The sequence below is a fragment of the Porites lutea genome, chromosome 11 (genome assembly GCF_958299795.1).
Source record: "Porites lutea chromosome 11, jaPorLute2.1, whole genome shotgun sequence".
NCBI lineage: Eukaryota > Metazoa > Cnidaria > Anthozoa > Scleractinia > Poritidae > Porites > Porites lutea.
Genome location: NC_133211.1, coordinates 23,948,539 through 23,970,176, shown reverse-complemented (window position 1 = coordinate 23,970,176; position 21,638 = coordinate 23,948,539). Strand labels below are relative to the sequence as shown.

Below are 21,638 nucleotides of genomic sequence, written 5' to 3'. Positions count from 1 at the left end.
TTTCTTATCAAAAATTAAGAACCCATTTAAGAACATATAGATAGCCATAGGTGTAGCCGTTTGGCTGGGAAGGTTTTTGAGCTAAAAATAACTTTGACATGTCACGTGACAACATATGACCCCAAAACAGCATTCAAGGTTTCACAACTTATTGCTGTTAATGACATACCGACGCTTTTCTCTGTGATATAAAATGGAGCAATGTTTAGCACACCCCTCGCTTATTTTTGTTAAACAATAAAAATGGAAGCGATGGAAAATGTTCGCAGTGCGCACGTTTTTGACTTAATATTATTAAAGGAATTTTATTCGGTGTTTGGGATTTATTACAAAATTCATTCGTTTCGGGAAATATTTATAGGTTAAGGAAAAATATCATAAAAAGCAATTTGACTCATTTTACTTGGTGTTAACTCCTATGCATCAGCACTGATCAAATGACATCCTCTCCCGAAATGAGAAAATGATTTCTGTTGATTCATTCTCCTTGGTCTTGTTGAACGAAAATTCATGTCAGGAGAAACTTTCTATCCATCATCAATTATCTTAGAAAAACCAATACTACTAGTAGTGAAGTAGCTTACTCAAACCAATCAACAAGAACGCTTACAACAACTCCACTATAAACATATATTGTAACAATTGTCACAAGTGGCTAACGTAACTCTTCAATCGACATTTTCGTTCAACAAGACCAAGGAGAATGAATCAACAGAAATCATTTTCTCATTTCGGGAGAGGATGTCGTTTGATCAGTGCTGATGCATAGGAGTTAACACCAAGTAAAATGAGTCAAATTGCTTTTTATGATATTTTTCCTTAACCTATAAATATTTCCCGAAACGAATGAATTTTGTAATAAATCCCAAACACCGAATAAAATTCCTTTAATAATATTAAGTCAAAAACGTGCGCACTGCGAACATTTTCCATCGCTTCCATTTTTATTGTTTAACATTTTTATAAAACAGCTTTGGGCCTCGATGTGAGGCCTTTACCTGACTTTATAATAACTGTGTAATAGGTGAAAGGACCTAACGGAAACAGCTGCACAAATTAGCTGCCAAACTTTAGTGCAAGTGACACAAGTACAACTACCCAAGGCCTGGCCGCTATCTAATTCATGCCGAGAGCCATATAACCCAGGCAGTGGCAGTCATGGACAGCTGTTTCGGTCTCTCTCTGTTTCGCTCCCACATATGTTGTGTGGAGCTGACGATTAAACGCGCAGTGCTTTGCACTCGCCTCGTCAGTAAAGGGCCTATGCAACACGGCTCTGTCCGTTCATCGACCCGACGGCTATGCATGCTGACGAGCCCTATTAAGGGCGAAACAATTGTCCTCAGCTGCCACTGCCTGGACGATATGGCTGTGCGCATGCCTTAGGTACTGGCCAAACCAGTTAAGTTTGACTAATATGCTGCTATCTGTTTATTTTAGAATAATTACTGGACTCAATACAAGTGTCCAGACGATCCGGATTCGTGTTCTATTTCCGTGTAAGTAGAAAATGCCCATCTTTACATAGCAGTGGCGGATCCAGGGGAGGGGCCTGGGGGCCCCCCTCCCCCTTATTTTTAGACCAAACTGAGACCCCAAGGACCGAAAAAAAAAACATTTTTTGAGACCGCCTCCCCCCTTACCTAAGGGTCTGGATGACCTACCCCCCCCCCCCCCTCCACCTTATCTGAAGGTCTGGATCTGCCACTGCATAGCTACCGTAAATCCTCGAATTAGCACGCCAATCCAATTACCCCTCCTCGCTTTAATGGCTAAAAATAATAAATAAGCATCCTCCTAGTTTTTTTTTTTTTACTTAAGAGGCAAATATTTTAAACATCCTCCCATTTTCAAGTTAGCTCTGTACTTTGCTTAATAATTATCTTTCTGTTTCTTTACACTGTAAACGGCGTGAAACGTTACTGACTGAATATACATGCACCAAAAAATCATTTTTGGCGCTGTTTTAAATCTAAATATTTAATGCTTAGCCCGGAGTTTAAAATCACTATACTACAGTGACGTTGAAATCTTTTATTCATATTTCTTCCAGCTGATTACAAGTAGAAGAGCCCCTGCGTGGAAGAGAGTAATGAACAGCTGTAACTAGTAATTTGCCATCTCAATTCCTGCTCAACTAGAGAACGCGAGCAAATAAAATAACGATAATAAAAATATTCACCCTTTGCCTCAATAGTTTTGTCTTTTCGCTGACTAGAAAATAAGCGAACCTTATAGCCAATCATTATTGTTTGGTTTAGCTTGGCGTATAAAAGAACTCCAGTTCTCATAGTAAAGTTATAATCTCGTTTTAATCTACCCCTCTCTGAACAAAAAGAAAGAAAAGGAAAACAGAACAATTGAACAGGAAGAATGGCGATAAAAAGGCTTCAAATACCTCACTGTTAACAACTACTGTAACGTGACACCGGCGCGTCAACTATGGTATATCTGAATTGCATTACACCCTTCCCTCGTAACGTGAGTTTGGGCCGCCTGTGGTACTAGTCGATAACAGATTGTCTCAACTCTGAAGCATTTGACATATTTCGTAGATTCTTCTTGGCAAAATAATCATACAGACAAGGCAAATACCTCATCTCACCTTATGTGAGCTACAGCCCCGTCTTCACCTCAAGCCTATATAATAACAAACCTATCGATGGTTCCGAGAGAACTAAGAGCCTCTTCAAATGAGCCCAGTTGACCATTCTGGCCCGGTTACGGGACCAATTTCGCCTTGGGTCCTTAAGAGAAAATTTCAGCCCGGTTTTCGAGATGAGAAAAGGGGACGAGTTTTGGCGCGTAATTCGAAAAAACAATTTTTGAAAGCAAAAGTGGCGAAACACAAAGTCTATCATAGCTTAGCCAACTCTTAGCTAATAGCTGTATCACTGCAGTTCAAATGGGATGCTTATGTTGTGGAAAATACAGCAGGTAAACCAGGATAATGCCATCGGGCATGCGCTGTTACGAAGAATACATCCCCGTTTCATCCCGGTAACCGGGCTGAAGTGTTCATATGGCAAAATTTTCCAGCCCGCTTACCGAGATCCCGGGAACCGAGCCAGCCCGCCCTCTCATATGAACACATCGAAAATTTTACATAGGATTCAAAGAGGTAATGCAAGATCTTGGAAACCGGGCCAGCCTGGTCAACCCGGCTCATGTGAAGAGGCCCTAAATATAACTATAAATTGAATGACCTGCTATTATTGCCTTGAGCAACAACGGTCTCATGAAAGTGGCCTCTTCTGCATCTATCAGTGAGTTAAGGTAATTTTCTATAATGTTGGAAAACAAAGCGTTAGTTTATCATAACAGACTCGGAAAGTCAGCCAGAGCACAAAGCAAAAAATGCAGTAAGAAAAATGTGCGAAGCATTTGCAAAACAAAAGGAAAGCAAGTAGTTGAAGACAAGCTTGAAAAACAAATCAGCTAGTAGGTGGTTTTTTATGCCTTACAAAAGTGAGAATTATTTTGAAAGAGCGCAATGCCTACTAAGGCAGAATGCAGTCAAACTACCACCCATAAGCAACCACCCCTTGTAAGCTACCACGACCTCATACTGGGTCAGTAGGCAGTTTAACATTTCCAGTTGTTCTTAATCTCTTGCAAGTGACCACTTGAAACATGTTGTGATCTACCATCAGTAGAGAACTTTAGATTCTAAGACGAGTACGAAACGAGTACGAGATTACAATACTAAGTATACTCGCGCGTTAACCAGCGTCATTTTGACGCGAAACGTGGTAGTCGTCGTCACTCCACTACGAGTTTTAGCGAGAATGTCGACGTGGCGAAAACAAGTTATCAAATGTTTGAAGTTTTATCATTTTGCGATCTCGACAGGGTGTAACCTCCTTCACTAAAGGTAACAGTGCTAACTTTTCTATTGAAAAATGGAAAAATGAAGCTTCCCGGGGAGTCTATATTTTGAGAATAAGCGAAAAAACTTCAAGTCAAATCTTATACTCGTAGTCGTCGTTGTCCTTGAATCTAAAGGTCTCTAGTACTAATACGGCAACGCACAATCTTTTACAAAACAACTAATGTGTTTTGCTTCTTTTCTTTTCCATTACCAGGTTTTATATCGCATCCACTGTTCCTGTGAATACTAAGCAGCAATACCTATCCGGGACACTTTCAGTGACAACATAGTAATGCTGGAATTTCGTGTAAAAACAATATTACAGTGGAACCCCGTTAACGTGGTCACCAATGGGCTAAAAGAATTTGGCCGTTTTAACGGGGTGGCAGACTTCTTGTACAACTATGTTCTCTTTACTAAACTACAGGAATGTAATTATCGCGTACCGTAATTGTAAAAATTATTTGAAACTTTCCCTTAGCTTAAATTTCAGTTTACTAGGTCAATGCACTGTGACATGTCACAGGCATTTTAAGTTTTGAAATTTCGGACGAGTGGCCATAATAGCGGGGTGAAATTGTAAAAGGTTCTACCGTCTGGAGTTTTAAAATGTGGCCGTTGCCCTTATTAACGAGTAGGGTTTTTTTTACAAGAAAATGTATGGCCGTTTTGCCGGGCCAAAAAAAGTGGCCGTAATAACGAGGTTCCAGGCAGGGTTCCACTGCATTATTATGATTATATAAACACCAAACAAATAACAGGTGAACTTTCGAGCGAAAACATGAAGATAACTTCTCATGTGGAAAGATCACAGTTGCTATGGCTACGTGAAAAATCGCGCCTTTGACTTCAGACTTACAGGGCCAGTTATTTAAACGGAGTTTAGCCAGTTTTTAACAAAAACGCGTTTTAAACACCATTTTCAGTTTGCCGGACGTTTTTATGTAAACACCATTTATCGTGAACAGTTTCATTGGAGCATATAAAGTGGACAAGAAAGCATTTATCTTCTTAAAAGAACCAACTAAGGAAGAGTTCTGGAGGCTCAAAGATTTCCTAAACCGCGGCCTAAGTTGGGCTTCGTTTAAATAACCGACCCACAAAGTTTGAACTCTGGATTTCTGATTTTTGACTCAGATTCAATTCTGGCATGGTGCTGTGTACGTTCCTCTCGCAGTTATGTCTTGGTACGTTTTAGATTGTTGTCCAAAGTGGTGCCTACAACGTAGCTGAATTCACCTTTTAGTTAATTGAAATTGCTTAACAGACGTTTACTTTGTTATTATAGGTTACCTTAACTCGCCAATTTAAACATGTTTTGCCTCTCGAACTGTGTAATGCCTGCAGTGCAGCTATGCAGGTTTAACCTGGATCATGAAAGGCTGGTGTCTGAGATCTAAAATTTTGAAGTCCAAAGTCCGAACTCTGTAAGTCTGAAGTCCTTCCAGATATATAAGCAGGAATAACACAGTTTTCCCTCGAGATATATAGAAATCCTTACCCAAAGAAAAGTATGCGTTTGCTCTGTTGCTGTACAGTTCCGCTTTTAAATCTTCGTCATTACAGTTCACTTTAATTCCCTCAGTGTAGAAGTAAACGGCGTTGCTGTAATCTTTTTTGCTATAAGCCTCATTACCTTCGTTATTGTAAACCTCTGCTATCGCTACAAATGAAGAAAATTGAATTGTTTAATGTGTCATTAGCAAAACGCGCTTAGTCAAATCTTGCTCAATTGATTTACGCTTTTTGCTTGTCAAGCCGTATTTGAAATAACCAGAAATTTTCCTTAATATGTCTCCTTGAAGACTTTTCCTTGATATCGATTAAGCGTCATACGGGATCGTTTATTTTTTGGGGGCGGCTGGCGGGGGAGGGAAGTGGAGGCTGGTGGGATTTGATGCGTTGCTCATGGTGACCCCGTCTTCATTAGACATTGTTTGGGGGCGGCCCCCCCTTCTCTCTCAAAATATTTGAGATGACCCCCCTCCCAGCCCCTTCCAAAAAAAGGGTCGAAGAAAAAAATTAAGCCAAATTAAGCGTATGAAGCTGAACTTAAATCATAGCATTGCGAGAAAAGCCTCAGCTCCTACTCCCAGATGGAGAGTCAAGCCATCTTGGCTAAAGCGAAGCTAATGGTGACAATTTTGAGTCAGAGTTCAAGCATCATTAGGCAATTAAGGCTTATGCTACCCGGCCAGGTAAGTGTTTTGGAAGTTATTTTGGAGGAGGAGGAGATATCGTGTTTCGACAACATCCTATCGGCGGTAACAAAGATGCCAGAAACAGAGAAGAACCTCGTTCAGTAAGTCCAAACTATCTGTAAGCTGTCCTCCTGTAAATCACCTGCCGGACGTTTGAAGACGTGGCTTAGATCCAGGATGCACAAGCAGAGAACAGATAGCAGTGTCTGTATAGCTGACGTTGTAAAGGGATCTGATTTTAACAACTTATTTACTGTATTTGGATGCCTGTCAGGTTGGTATACCATGAGGATGGCCATGTTCTTTCTATTTGGTTTGTTTGCAAATGTATTATAAGTGGCGGAAGAGTGGCCCTTTATGCCTAAGATTTTTTTTAGCCCTACCACTAATTCAAAATGGTCTCATTTTGCCTGCCAAGATTGAAGTTTTGGCTGTATTTTACAATGAGACAGAATGAATGAGGTAGAATTGTTTTTGGTGCACAATAAAGTAGGGATGTCCGGGAGCATGCTTGCCGGGAAAAAAACCAAAAGATGTAAATGTTTCCAGCGTGGGAGGCTAACTTCTGGCATAATTGACGCATAGGTCATTGGAAAGGTCACCCCAGGACACCCGGGATGGATTTCATTTATACAGTGCTCAGACCTCATTTGCTTTCCCCGCGCGCCGATCAGGTCCGGCCACTTTGGCGCAAGAAGTTTCGGCCATTTTTGGATCATATCCGAGTTTGGCAAGGTCTGTTGAGAAAGCTTTATTGGTTTCCATATCTGGGACTTTGCTGTCTCTATGGGATAGAGTATTTATTTACTGTTGGAGTTCGAATTTCCTGAAAAAAGTTGCGTTGCCGGGAGCGATGGTGGCTAAGATGCCATCTCGTGCCTCCCACCTTGTGTAGTTCCAGAAAAATATCCATACCCCTCCCCCCGAAGGGCAACGGTTATTCCGAGGGTAGAGGGGTCCAAAAGGATGCAATTTCCGAGGGGGAGGGGGGTGGCTTCTTGAGGTTTTTCAACTAACAGCTGCTTTATTGAGGAAGCTATCACTTATTTTACTGTTAACGGTCTTTTAAAAAAAGAATTACTCTTTTCATCGATGATATTTCATTAAAGGTCGGCTGAATGTTTTTTTTTTAAGTAATAGTTGTCATCAGCTCATTAATAAACTTCCGGTTATCCAGCTGTGACGATATCACAATGTATTGTGGTATACACCGCAATGTGGTTCAGTGCGTTCTAAGCCTTCTTCTGATATGCTTTTAACTGAAAGGAAGCAATTGAAGTCCACTCCGTGTTTAGTTACAGATGGCATCATTTTGTGTCGTCTAAGGATTCAACCTACATGTTTCTCATTGTCTTACTGTTAATTATTAACTAAGAAAATTTAGATTATTAGACGCTCTACTAACATGAATAAAAGGATTTTTTCAATCTTTATCGCTGAAACAATTACCTTCCGCATTACAATATAGCGCAACAGCATTTTTGACGTATAACTATTCTCTCCAGGGGGTGCCTAACCAAGTTGGAAAATTACGGAAATTCCAGGGGACGGGGGTCTGACAAGTACCCCATTAAATGGAAAAGTGCCCTCCGTGGGGGGGGGAGATGGATAATATCTGGAACTACCCATTGTATGGAGGGTGAATTTGAGCAAATTATCACGAAACTTCTTCTGAGTATTAAGGACAACAACCTACAAATTTTGGAATCATATTTTTACCCCATACAAAACACTGTAATTTTACTGGAACGGTACTGTGGTACTATCACAGAGCCTGGGTTGCCTGTGGTAAATGTGCAACTCGGCAAAGAGATAACACTTGAAGTAAACAATGAACACAAGACAACGATTTTCTAATTCTTTTATTAAGCCTTACATACAGTTCTTTGGAAAAAAATTCACCAGCTTTTGACAAATTGAACGGCATGGAATAAGAGCAATGAATTCTGAAACACCGTGAATTCACCGTTTTAATGAAGCGCTTTTGCCACCATCGTCGTCTTCGTTGCTTAAGCTCTCTGATAAACTGTCAACACATTGATATTCGTTTCATTTTCTAGGAATAACGAATATATCTGACTTGTTGGTAAGTCAAACTAAGTTCGAAAAGTTCATGATTTTTTGGGCCCATAATGCTTATCGTCCTCCTGGTCGCATTGGCTTTGAACTTATCGTTTGATATAATCGTTTCACAGTTATAGCTGTATGTTAGTAATAACAAATGTAAACCTTTTATTGCACTGGTACTTGTGTTAACCAAGCAAAAACAGGCATTTTTTTGTGGTTTTTGAGGTTAAAGTAATTTTTCGATGGGTTTTTCGAACAGGCTATTTTTAAAATTGTGCAGTTTCAGTGTCGTAGAGGTTGTTCCTTTATACCCTTTTGAACGTGTGCGGTTTTCTGTTTCCATCACTGAAAAGAAAGTCAGTGGTTTTCGGATTCTCTCCTCTTCTATATCCTCTGTATCTATACAATGTTAAGCCTAGTTTTCACCAGAGTAGTATAATAGGGATGTTGACTCCTTTTTTGTGCAGGAAAACTGTGACCAAGGAATGAGGGGGAGAGGATGTGAGGGGGGAGGAGTAAGTAAATATTTGTGTTTCGTGCTTAAAATTTGCTCTTATTAATATGCATGATTTGCGCACCAAGGAATCAGCGAACAGGAACTAAGGCCCCGTCCACTAGTGTCCCGATATTTTTAAAACGGAGATTTTTTTTCTCCGTTTTCAAAAAATACGCGTCCACGCGTAGCGTATTCGAATCGTCTTCTTCCGTTCATACTAAAACGCTAATAAAACAAGGGACGTACGATAGCATCCCTTATTGAGCATGCGTTATGCTATGATGTATTTTTAATGATGTATTTTTCATGCATGACATCATCGTATTCGAAAACCTCCGTTTTCGTCCGTTCACACGTCACGTAGACAAAAAGCAGGCGTTTTCAAAAATCTCCACTATGGATGTATGTGGACGACAGGCCAAACCGGAGAAAAAAATATCCGTTTTCAAACAAAAATGGATAGGTGTGGAAGGGACCTAATTTGTTCCCTGCAATACGTTACGTCTCAGTGATTTAAATGTTACACAGGCGAGCTTAGGGCTTATTCCTTGACAACAGGTCCTGGAAACCTGGCTGAAAAACTAAGAATTTGCAAACTTGGTAACCACGTTAGTTTTTTGTGCTTTTGTCGACGCTTGCGTTGGGGTTCGTTGACTTCATACAAGACTCTCATGCTTGCATGTCGATTGCATGCCATTGCTACTGCAGTTGTGCCCAGCTGGGTCGCAGGCAAAGAGGGAGATGTACTGGACTCTGGTGTGATAAATGCACGGGGTTATTGTTTTGCTGGTTGAACCTTTTTTTGTTAAGTTTTTGCTGCCGTCGTCCTCAACAAAGCATGAAAAAAATATATATATAACAAAGAATAACTCTGTACGAGCATCATTACCTTTCGGTGTATTTTATTTGGTCTGTTCTTGTTCGGACGACATCCGTAAGCTCCTTCGAAACTAGAGAAGGGACTGTTTACTAATTTTCCTCGATCCCTTGATGGTCTATGAATTTTTGGTTTTTATAGATTTTGTTTCGTTTTTTTTTTTTTTCAGCTTTTGTGATTTTGCGCTTTACGATCCCCGACTGTGCAACTATAGGAAGACGGGCAGGTCACGCAGGCTAGCTAGGGAGCCTGGGGAGACCTTTTACGATTTGTACCCTCTTGTCATGAAAAAGAAGCAGATCACCGCGACACAACGATTTTTTCACCGACCACCGCGACATAAAATTCAAACTCACCCCACACCGCTTGGACTCTGAAAACCGCAATACCGTACTTTGAAATAAAAATTACCGCAACACCGCACCAAAAATAACCCAATACCGCAATACCGCAATACCGCAAACCCTTACGCCCCCCTCCTGTCTCGACTGTCTCAGCTTCGGGCTGTTCCATGAGCTTCAGTTAAAAAAATATATGTCATAAACTTTCAATTATCATCATGTAGAGGTGCTTTTGTTGTTCACTTCATCTAACAGGCTTTCATAAGGTTTTAAATTTACAAAGCATCTTTTCCCGATTTTCATTAACCTGACAGATGTTTTATTAACCAAAATCAAGACAGTTGCGTTTAGTGGCTCCAAAACGCACGGCCTATAGTTTGTCGGCGTGCTACTAGCGTTTTCCCAATTGGAAACCCTGAGTGAGACAAACTCATCATCAGGCCTGGAGCACACGATTTAAACGAGCTTTGGGTACTATTCTCTCACCAAACAGAGGCAGGGATTTCAATACCTCTGTAACCGGCTCATCGGCAGTCCAAGAGTTTAGGGCCCCCAGGGGTTCTCCCTTTCTATCGTTTTTGCACGTATATATCTAAGTCTTCAATTCTATTATTCAGAGAGGAAGGGGAGTGGGCGAGTGAAACTGTTTAAACTTAACAAAATTCGAAATCCTCAACAACAGAATTTTAACACATTTTAAATATATTAACCAACAATTAAAACATAACTTTTTCCAAGAACTGATAAAGAGGATTAGTTATAGAAGATATTCAGTTAGACACAGTTACTCAAACTCTTTTCCAAAGACCCAGTAATTTTTTTTACCTTAAAGCACCCATTGCGATAAAATTTTGTCTCATTTTCGGCAAACGTTTTCAACTACAATTAAGAAATGTCAGTCGAACGGAATATTCTGTTTGTAAAAAATCATGCTCCCGCTTAGGTAACAAACAGGAGAATCATACCTCATTTCAGTGGCGTTCATACAAGCACTGCACCGTAAATTTTTGGACAGGCTTTTCGAGACCGGGCAAAAAGTCGAGGCAAAAATAAAGAACCTGACTGTGTTTCACAACCAGAACGGACCGAAAAAAAGAAGTTAAGTTAAAATAATTATTGTATTTTATTGTTGCGGAACAGGAAAGAAATAAGCGCTTATAAAAAGAGAAGGGGAGGCTTCAAACAATTGATGCTTCTTATTGGACCAAGCAAACGAAAACGAATTAAAATGGTTTCAAAGGCTTTTTCCTCTTGTTCACTGATAAATGCTTCGTGGCCGCAGCCGCATAAATAAGGGCTAAAATTGTAACTAGTTGTGTCGGTCCATACACTAACTTATGGATCGCAAATTGAGCAATCGCAGAACTAGAAATGGCATAGCTCTGATTAGCTCTCGGGGCGATGATATAGGTCATCAAGGACATCAAGGAATCAATGGCAAAAGGTCAGTATTTTGTTCACAACATGTTATACATGGAACACTCTTTCATTCAAGGCAAAGGAGGTCGGGCGGTTGAAATCCTAATAAGCGTTAATTTCATAAGCCAGAGTTTTAACGGTTAGGTTGATTACATACTTTTCATTGCAAGAATCACATCTATCGTTCGAATGAAATGTTTACCCAGTTCGTATTAGGAACTGAAAACTTGTTTAATTCTTAATGCGGAAAAACACATTTAATGTCAAAATGCATGATGAAAGACAAGTTTCTCGTTTCCAATAATTCATCTGGCATTCATTCTTCCACGCGCACGTCTATGACGGAAAATTAAGACGAAAATAAGAATGCAGGTGCATGTTGTTTTTCAGTGGTCTGTGCTACATGGGAAAAATGAAAAAATGTAAACGCACCTCAATTTTTCTGAGTCCTTTGATCTTCTCGCGGTAAACTGAATAACAACAATAATACTTACTATTATTTATTTATTGATTGATTTATTTATTTATTCATTAATTTATATAGCGCAAAAAATTATAAAAATATTCTAAAGCGCTTTGTACAAAAATTACATATAAAAGACATTTTAAAAAACATTGTAAGATCAAAACGAATTGTTGGCTAGTTAAAACTAGAATTTATTTTTCTTCGATTTAAAAACAGTAATATTTTGACTGAACCGTATCTCCAGATCAGGGAGGAAGTTCGTTCCAAATAAATTGCCCAGAATGGGAAAAGGCTCCATCACCAAATGTTTTATGGTTAATAATTAGTGATGAGAGAGAAAAAAATAAAACCAGTCTCGATTGTTTATCTGGTGGGTACAAAATATCTTAGAGATGGGAAAATCAATCAATATAAAATTAAATCTCAGTAGACTAATGCTAGTCAAGCAATGTCGATTATTTAACCTACCTCAGTGTATTCTCAATGAAGAATGTCCTCAGATATTCTTTCCAGTATACTTGTTTGATCTTGTTTGTCTTAGCCACACCTTGATATGACGATACGAAGTGGTAGCAACTAAATAAATAGCAAGTCTTTGGATATAGTCATGTGATCAAACGTTCGTGATGTAATTGGATAATTTATTTTAGGAAATTTGTATGATGACATCCTACCGAAAACAAAATGCAGAAAACTTGAAAAGACATGTAATAAAAGGTACATGACACAATGGGCTTATTTTATTCCAGAAAACAAAATTGGTGACCGGGAAATGAAATTCGTAATCATGTCTTCTCCTTTCGCAGACGAAACTGTAATGTGCTTTCTTAAAACCTCTGGAAATACTACTGCACTAGCCAACGAAATCTGGCTCAGTTTAAAAATCACTGCGGTCCTTTTTGGAATTCAATTGAAAATCAAGAAAACACTTTCAAACTAAACAGTCAAAGGCATTTAGTATAGAGATTAGAGCTTGTAACATCAGTTCGTAACTGAATGGGGCTGGAGCATCTTATTATTACTCATCTGATTAAATTTTGTTTGGCTAATGTCTCAGGTGAAATGTTTAATAGCTTTGATATTGGGATAACAAACCTTTACTGGCTACAAAACATCCTGGTTTCACTTTTTAATGGGGAACCACATTCTATTCGTTAAACCAAAATAATCACCTTATTTCAATAATGAAACTGATTAAACGTGAATACACAGCTTTGTGGGCTCTTCAGTTAGAAGTATTTTAAATATATGTACCATTGTATTATGTATTATGTATTATTATCATTATTGTTGTTGTTGTTGTTGTTATTCAGATGATAATTATTATTATCATTATAAGTCAACTGAAATCGTTATCAATTTGTTAATTTTATGTTTATACATTGTAACATATTTATAAATACATGCAATTGCTCACAAAACAACCCCGTAAGGAGATGTGATTAATGTTAAGAGTAGTGATTTTCTGATTCAAATTAAAAAGTGAATACGTTTAGTATTGCATTGTTCCGAAAGTGTAGGAGTTTAGTTCATTTTCAAATTAAATCTTAGGGGTACGATTATCAAGTTATGTTAGGTATGAGTGAAATGGAATATAATCCCTTGATTACATGCCAAGAGAGTTCGTAATCGATGGGACCTCAGTGAGGCCAACCATTTCACTTTTGAGATGAGGGTTGGGTGATCTCAGAAATATATCATTCAAACCAACCTGTAACGAAAATTAAGAATTTGTTCATGCTTAGCGTGCGTATATCGAGTTATGGATGCACGCGGGAAGTTTGGAGAGCACGAAAGAAGCGTAAGAGTTGTACGAGGCGATAGCCGAGTGCAACTCTAGCTTCTTGAGTGCTCTCCAAACTTCCCAAGTTATATAGTTTCTGAACCACGCCTAATACGAGGTTGGTACTTTCTCAAATCTTCTGGAAATGCTATCCTTTCCTGCCTTTAAGAATCAATGTCGTCTTGTTTGAACACAATTTGCAAACCAATAAAACACTTTGAAATTGGACAAAAGCATCAAGTAACTGAAAACATCCGCACGCGGCGAATCAAAAAAAATTCATGCAATTCAACATCAACTGTATATATATGCAATCAACTGTGCCTATCCAATGGAAACACGCCAACGTATGCGCTATTCACAAGAAAGGAAAGAAATCGGATCCTTCAAATTATAGCCCGTGTCACTTACCTGCATCGCATCAAAGGTACTTGAGCATATTGTACACAGCCATGTTATGAAGCATCTTTCACGATATGGAGTGCACACTGATTGTCAACATGGCTTTAGAGCGAAACGATCAACAGAAACACAGCTCATATGTAGCATTCATGATATAGCAAGTGCTATCCAGTCTAACAAAACAATTCACGCCGCAATCCTTGATTTTTCAAAAGCATTCGACAAAGTTCCCCATCGCCGACTCTTGAAGAAACTTGATTATTACGGAATTCGTGGCCCACTACATAACTGGTTTGAATCGTTTCTAACACAGCGTACCCAATCAGTGGTAATTGAGGGGGCATCATCTGCCCCTGTAGTTACGACATCTGGTGTTCCCCAAGGAACAGTCTTAGGACCGCTACTGTTCTTAATGTATATAAATGATTTACCTGATAGTCTTAACTCTACTGTTAGACTTTTTGCTGATGATGCATTGTTATATGGGACAATTTGTTGTGATGAAGACACAGCCGATCTCCAAGAGGACTTGTATAGATTAGAAGATTGGCAACAAAAGTGGAAGATGGAATTTAATCCTTCAAAGTGCAAGATCATGTGTTTTACAACCAAGAGAGATCCACCAAAGCGGGAATACGTATTCTGTGGACAAATCCTAGAAGAAGTGGAATCTCACCCTTATCTGGGGGTAGTCCTCGATAACAAAATGAGGTGGTCACCACACATTGAAACAATCACATCTAGGGCAAATAAGGTCTTGGGACTTATCAAGCGAAACCTGTGGAATTGTCCAAAGTCAGTGAAAGAAACCGTGTATATGACACTTGTGAGGCCAAAACTCCAGTATGCCTGTAGCGCATGGGACCCACATTACCAGAAAGATAAAGCCGCTCTAGAAAGGGTACAGCGGAAAGCAGCCCGCTTTGTCACTGGAAATTACGATCGAACAACGAGCGTGACGGAAATGCTGCAAGACCTACAGTGGGACACACTTGAAACAATGAGAAGACACGCAAGGCTCTCCACTATATACAAGATGTGCCACGGCCTCCTAGATGGGGATTGGGGGGATTATTTGATAACAAGCAAAGAAAGGAGAACCCGGGGAAGCCATGATTTTAAATTTATTGTACCGAAAGGACATAAAGATATTTTTAGATTTTCTTTTTTTCCCAGGACAATAACTGAATGGAACAAACTTCCAGAAGAAACTGTTTCCAGCCAATCCCTCTGTATGTTTAAAAGCAAACTAATTTAGTTTTATTTTTTATCAGTAGTTTTTAATAGTTTTTAATAGTTTTGTATATTTTAGTATAGTTTTATTTATTATTATCTTAGAGTTGGCGTGATGTCCCAAACGATTTTGCCGACATAACGATATTTAGATTTAGATTAGATTTAGATTTAGATCTCCCCACCCCTTTTCCTCCTCGCTTTTCTCTGCCTCGTCCCCAGTGGCTCGCGATCACTTAAAGCGGGGACGGAGGGAGTGATGGGAAGGGGGAAAAAGGCGATCATAGTAGTAGGCTGGGCAAAGAATTCTTGCCCAAACTACATCCCCGAACCATCTCACCACACCCCTTTGCCAAGTTATTGGTCAGACCCTGAAATACCGTAGCTCTTTTGATTCACAATACTTTTCGGTACAGGTTATGATATCTAGGGTCAATATTTGTCTCGAGGTAAGACCTAAACGAAAAATAGGGCCGATTTCCGTTTATCGAGTTCTTAATCAGCTTTTACATTAATACATCACATTTCTTTATGAGACACTTTCCTTAACTACAAACTGCGGTGGACAAACAAACCATCAAAGAAGCTTTGCTTGAATAACAGTAAAACTTTTATTATTATTTTGTGGTAGTATTGGAAGAACCTAAAATTAAAACTTAAAAACTTAAAATTACGCTTCAGATGTCGGTAAAAAAAGATGGCGCATTTGGCATGAATACAGCTGTCAACATTTTGTCCTATCAGATCATGAGACTGTAATGGTTGTGGAGCGTAACCAAATGCGCGACCCAAGCTAAGAGCAAAGCCTTTAAATTCATTTTTCAATTTTTTTGTCGTGTGTCAAACAAAAGAAACTTCAAGATTTTTATTGGCTGGAGCAACTCTACATGTTGCCTCTAAACTGGTTCACTTATCGCCGAGACAAAAGCAAGCTGCATATGTTGCACTCCATTCCCCTCCCTTGCAGGGTATCCCCTCCCCCTCCCCGTGAGACTGTAAGGACAGGCAGGCGTAAGTTGACGTCAAATTCTAGCAGTAATTCTCAAGAAGCTTGTCACTGGTTGAACTGCCGTGTGATGTTCTGCTGCGGCTTAACTCCCTTAGCCGTCGCCTCCCTTTTCCCTTACAGCAATTAAGTTTCTTTGGCAGGATTTTTCGTGGTTTTCTGTGAACGAAGTAAAAGCTTAATGACGACCAGCATCTAATTTACTCCTAAGAAATTTACAATATTATAAAGGTCTTAGGGCCTGATTACATGAGCAAGATTGAATGGACCGGTTCGCCTGGCTGGCTTTTAGTTTAGTGCTCGCCTTGCGGTAAAAATGAAAAGATGGTACAAATAACGAAGAAAATACAAAAGAAGGCACGCACTGACAAAACTGGAAAAGATTGAAACAGATTGCAATTGTAAATGTTTAAAACTTGTTAGCCTAACAGTTTTTCAAAGTTCAGTTTTATTGTTTGTAGGGTTCAATATAATGCATAGGAGACAATTGTTTGACTCGAAGTTGTGATTTTGTCATTCAAAGTCATTTCGAATACGGACGTGTAATTGGCATTAATAATAGGGACCTTATGATCTGACAACCACGACGTCCATGAAAACTTTATTGAAAAATAGACTTGGCATGACGAACCCCTAAGAACGTCTGCGTGGGAGGCTAATTAAAAGGGGATATTAGAAGGGAATTGTGACGTCACAAAAATTTAAATTTGTGAAATTATGGGATTTGTTGGCATACTCAAAAATAACAAGGTGAAAAAGCCCTCTTTCCAACAATCAGTCTGTTGGTGCAAATTGGTGAGGAGATTACAAACACACTTATGTTCCGATGACTCCATACAAATCCTTTGACAATTGGCTTGGATCGTGGCTCGGATCGCAAACGTTACGATCCAATCTAATTTTAAAAGGATATTTACGGAGTCATCGGAACATAATGGTGCTAATATCTCCCCACCAATTTGCACCAACAGGCTCAATTCTAGTAAGTGCATATTTTCCATCTTCTTTTATCTGCACTGAAAATTAAAAAGATCTGTTTCAGCCCAAAGTGTCAATTCAGCCCTGCAGGCCAAAGTCTGATTCAGCCCTTCCTGAAGCCATTTGAACACAATTTAGGCCAAAAAAGCTCAATCAAAAGGCTATTCCAAATCAGCCCTAGCTAATTGGACTGTATTGGCCCTGATTTAAAAGGAACAGTATCCCGTTACTGCGCATGCACCAAACTTTGATTTTTGGACAGGATGTCTCGAAATCAAAAGATGCGAGGAGAGTAAGAGAACCTTGAAAAATCTGTTTGCATCGCGCTTGACCGGGTTCAATACCACATTAAAACTTCTCAGGATTACAGATCAATGATATATTGTTCCTGTTAAGTTTCGATTTGGGCGAAATCTGGATTTTCTGGCGTTACTTTTATTGCCGTTGGCCGGAGGACCAAAAGATTGGAAGCACTTTGATGCCGATTGAAGGCTTATTTCTTCTGCTAGCTTCCATACAAGCTCAGATAATTGTGAAAGGAATACGCAGAAATGACACGGCAACAATAAAGACTGTAAAAAAAGAAACCATTGAGACATTGATGTGACTGAGGAGATCTTGTGGAGGGGAGCTTAGTGAAGCAGAATGTTTTGCAACGACGCGTTAGTAAACTTTTTTAAATGAATCTCCCTAACGGCCGACAAAATCAAACAAACAGGCGCTACATGTTTAGAAAAACTAGTGCCATGAAATCATAATATAATTTTTGACTAACCTTTCTGATGATTCATAGCGTTGAGATTGCATTTTTATTTACGTCTTTCAAACGTTTGAGGCTAGAACGCGAGCAAATCAGGCAGATATTACTAGACTTAGAACAACTGACCTCTGACACGAGTTTCAAATTAGAAAATATGTTTTTAAAGGGAGCGGAACGAGATTTTCGGGTCGCGAGGGGGCCCAGCTAGCGATAAGATCGCGATAAGTCTTCGAACCGCGAGCCAAATTTTTATATAAGACGAAAGACTTCTCTGAAATTCTAAAGTATTACTTGAGAATATAAACAACAAATCTCTGTCGGCGGTGCGGTCCGGAAGGAAATCTTGTCGAGTCAATATGACAGTTCTATTTTCTTTTGAAGAAAAAACAGATGACGCTCGCGCGTGCGCATAATCGGGACACTAGGGACTTTAAGATCCAACGACGCGGACGACAAGGAGAACGTCAAAAAAACAATTGGTTTAATTAGCAAAACAACAACCTCGCACGTGCATCACACTTTTTTGTACACTTCTTTCCCGCTTTTGCACGACTACGACGTGAAAATGCCTAATTTCGCGTTTTATGGAGGACGTAAACAAACAACGACGAAGTTATATTTCTCTTTCTGCGCTTGAATTTGGTCCCTTGAATTTCAGCTTCGGGAGGGTTTGCCTACAATTGACAAAGTAAGTGGGTAGGAATAATCGCTATAAAGACTGAAATAACGCAAAATCACTTTTTAAGCGACGTTCTTGTCGCCGTCGCGTCGTTGGATCTTAAAGTCCCTACTGTCCCTTTAAGGGAGCCAAATTAGACTAAAAAATAGGACTGTATTTTACTCACCAAAACGGCCCTATTTTTAGGGCTAAAACAGATCTTTCTGATTTAGAGTGTGGGTATGCCAACCTCTCCCATAATTTTACAAATTTAGTTTTCGTGACGTCATTACTTCTCTTCTCCATAACTATTCTTGCATCAAACGTTTCCTGACATTAAGTAACCCTTTTTGTTAGTAAATTACCTGGTACTGAGCTCTGCGGAGATTTGCTCTAAGGTTCTGTTTTTCGTCTCAGGGACGTATTTGTAAATGAAAATAACAGCCAGTACACATATTACTGAATAGAAAATAAAGGTCCACGAAGTTCCAAAAGTGCCTGAAGAAAACAAACAAAACACGGTCAGTCTACCAATTCACCGCTTTAGAGACGAGAGGGAAGTTGGACCGAGTTAACTTTCGCAAAGACTTCTGGGACTGTTACAAGGGACAAAGAAACAAATTGGCCAATAGCTGAACGGCGCATGCCCAATAACGATCTCAGAAACAATTTCGAGACTCATATCGGTTACAGTTTCTTTCTCGTCTCTAAAGTGGCAAATGGGCCTCAACCGGAAGTTAGTTTCAGTTTATTGCAGGAAATGTCATCATCAAAAAGGTACTTACTGAGCATGTCCAAAAATGTAAGGGACACCATAAGGTTTGTTCCCCAGTTGAGTATGGTGGCGATTGAGAAAGCCCTTCCTTTAATGCCAGCTGGAAAAATTTCACTTAACAGAAGCCAAGATACTGTAAAGCAACATAATATTATTGGCTATTTAAAGGTTGCGCGTCATTCTGGTTCGATGTTGTGTATAACTGTATACATGAGACTGTTTTGGGGACGCCATTGCTTTGTTTATTGGCTATCGTAAATGATCTAATAAACACCCTAGGCGTCTATTTCATTTAAGACGCCCAAGCGGGGGCGTTTAAAGGAGAGAAGCGTTTCTTCTAATAACTGTAACAAACTCTAAAAAAATAATATATGCTTTTGGTGATTATATCGTTACAGTTTATAGACAGCAGACTAGTATCTAGTCCATCCACTGATAAGCCAAGGCTCTTTGGAGAGATCCACATCGTTTTTCTAAAGCTCAACTTCGATGTCAGAATCCTTACTTTGAACCTGACATTGGACAAGATGCAAACCGCAAACAAGAAACTGAATAAATCGAATGATGTCGCTCTATTTCGCTATTTCCTTTCTGGAGCAATTGTCATGATGGAGGACGTTCGGAGGGGGCGTCTAATACGTTTATTAGACAAGATGCATTTATCTGAGAGAGGGCGTCTACTAGATCATTTACGGTATTTACGGTCTCTAATGAAACTGGGTCAAATTCCGTCCTCCAAAACAGTCCCATAGTGCAAATCGGCACAACAACGACGCAGTCTCTCCGCTACCTAAACCTGACAAATAGTCCAGTTTCGAATTAAAAATCACCGCTGAATACAAACATGAACGACACATTCATACAGGTTTAGCCTCGACATAGAGTAAAATATTCAAAAATTCCGGCAAGTAAGTGTTTGAAATTTGAAAATACGCACAGACAGACTAATAAAGAGGTCTTTTTTTCGTTGGAGAATATATTTACTTCACATAGAGGCTAAGCCTATAAAAAAATGCGTCTTCACTTCTTTTATTCAGTGGTCACAGCGAACTCGAAACTGGACTATTGCCACCATTAGCTGCTTCCTACGATAAACACTCTTTAGAAATTGAAATAAGGGTATCGCCAAGCGGCGTCATTTTAAACTCCGATGAAAGAGACACAGCTTTCCATTAAATACGGATATAAAATAATAGACAGTGGACATAAACCTTAAAATTGGAAAATTAAATGTCCAAAAGAGGAGCGCGTAAAACAATGTTTCAAATATCAAGCATGGTGTCAGACCGTATATAACGGGGTTTTCTGTTTCTTGTACATCTGACGGAGTTCACCGATATGTCGGGGGACTCGGGAAAATCGGTCCTAAGTTATCATTTCAGGAACCCGACATCTGGACACACCATGTCAGTATTTCAAAAATAATGGATTTAAACTATGGTGGAGAAGGTAACTTGTGTAATAAACTGAACAAAGAGGGACTTGACTTGGTTCTAGGTAGTTTAACGCGCGTTAGAGGTTCTTACACCCTGGAAGCAAAGCCTCCTTTTTGTCTAGACTACGAGTAGTCCCCGATTTTTCCTCAGGGATAGTAAAGCGAGCGAAACGCGAGGGCGCGTGAAAATCACCCCACGCAAGAAAGGCGAGACGCGGCATTTTTCTCTCTCCTCGCCGCGTCTCGCCTTTCTCGCGTGGGGTGATTTTCACGCGTGCTCGCGTTTCGCTCGCTCTACTATCCCTGAGGGAGAATGGGGACTACTCGTAGTCTACCTTTTGACGCGAGAGGAGAAAAGAAAGCTCTGCTTGAATCGCATCAAGCCTTTAAAATCGCCGCAGCCCGAACTTCTAGACTAGTCAATCTTGTTTTCTTTTGCCAAACAGGTTTTTTTGCCTTACTGCAAGCATCAGTTTATCGATAAGCCAATGGTCATAACAGAGCCCTCTATAGCCAGCGCACGGTTATTTGGCCTGGGTTCGTAACTCTATCCTATCAACATGTCGCACATGCTCAAAAAAGTTCTTACTCAATTCATGCAGAGTCTTTCCTTGAAAAAATCGAGCAGGAGACAGAAAAGCTCTGCCGGCAGGGTGAAGTCCTTGTTATCCTGAAATAATTGAGTAGCAATGTTACGAAGGGGAACTTTCCTCTGTTCAGGGTGGTATAAGAGGGTACAGATATCAAGGTTTTGAACCATCTTTCCATTGTTTTCCAATTTTCCGGTACTGAATTTCATTTTCTAAACCTGGTTTAATTTTAATTAAATGTTAAAACATGTTTACTTGGTGTGAATGTGACATTAGGGGG

At 39.6% G+C, this 21,638-nt stretch overlaps 2 protein-coding genes across 3 annotated transcripts in view; one reads left to right on the top strand and one right to left on the bottom strand.

Annotated features, from left to right (window-relative positions):
• The window catches only part of LOC140952659 (uncharacterized), a 66,806-nt gene that overhangs the window by 21,205 nt on the left and 23,963 nt on the right, over positions 1 to 21,638 (top strand). The window contains exons 3-4 of one of the 2 annotated variants that reach the window (XM_073402096.1): positions 1,441 to 1,499; positions 2,054 to 2,194. The exons of the other annotated variant lie outside the window; for it this stretch is intronic. Coding sequence (XP_073258197.1) covers positions 1,441 to 1,499; positions 2,054 to 2,057 — 63 coding nt within the window. The 3' untranslated portion in view covers positions 2,058 to 2,194. Of the gene's footprint in view, positions 1 to 1,440; positions 1,500 to 2,053; positions 2,195 to 21,638 lie in introns of those variants that run through there. 2 annotated transcript variants of the gene reach the window in all.
• LOC140952657 (solute carrier family 2, facilitated glucose transporter member 12-like) overlaps positions 15,632 to 21,638 on the bottom strand; it is an 85,448-nt gene continuing 79,441 nt past the window's right edge. The window contains exons 14-16 of the mRNA XM_073402094.1: positions 19,344 to 19,466; positions 18,924 to 19,056; positions 15,632 to 16,321 (exon numbers count right to left, since the gene is read on the bottom strand). Of these exons, the coding sequence (XP_073258195.1) occupies positions 16,186 to 16,321; positions 18,924 to 19,056; positions 19,344 to 19,466 (392 nt within the window). The 3' untranslated portion in view covers positions 15,632 to 16,185. The remainder of the gene's footprint in view (positions 16,322 to 18,923; positions 19,057 to 19,343; positions 19,467 to 21,638) is intronic.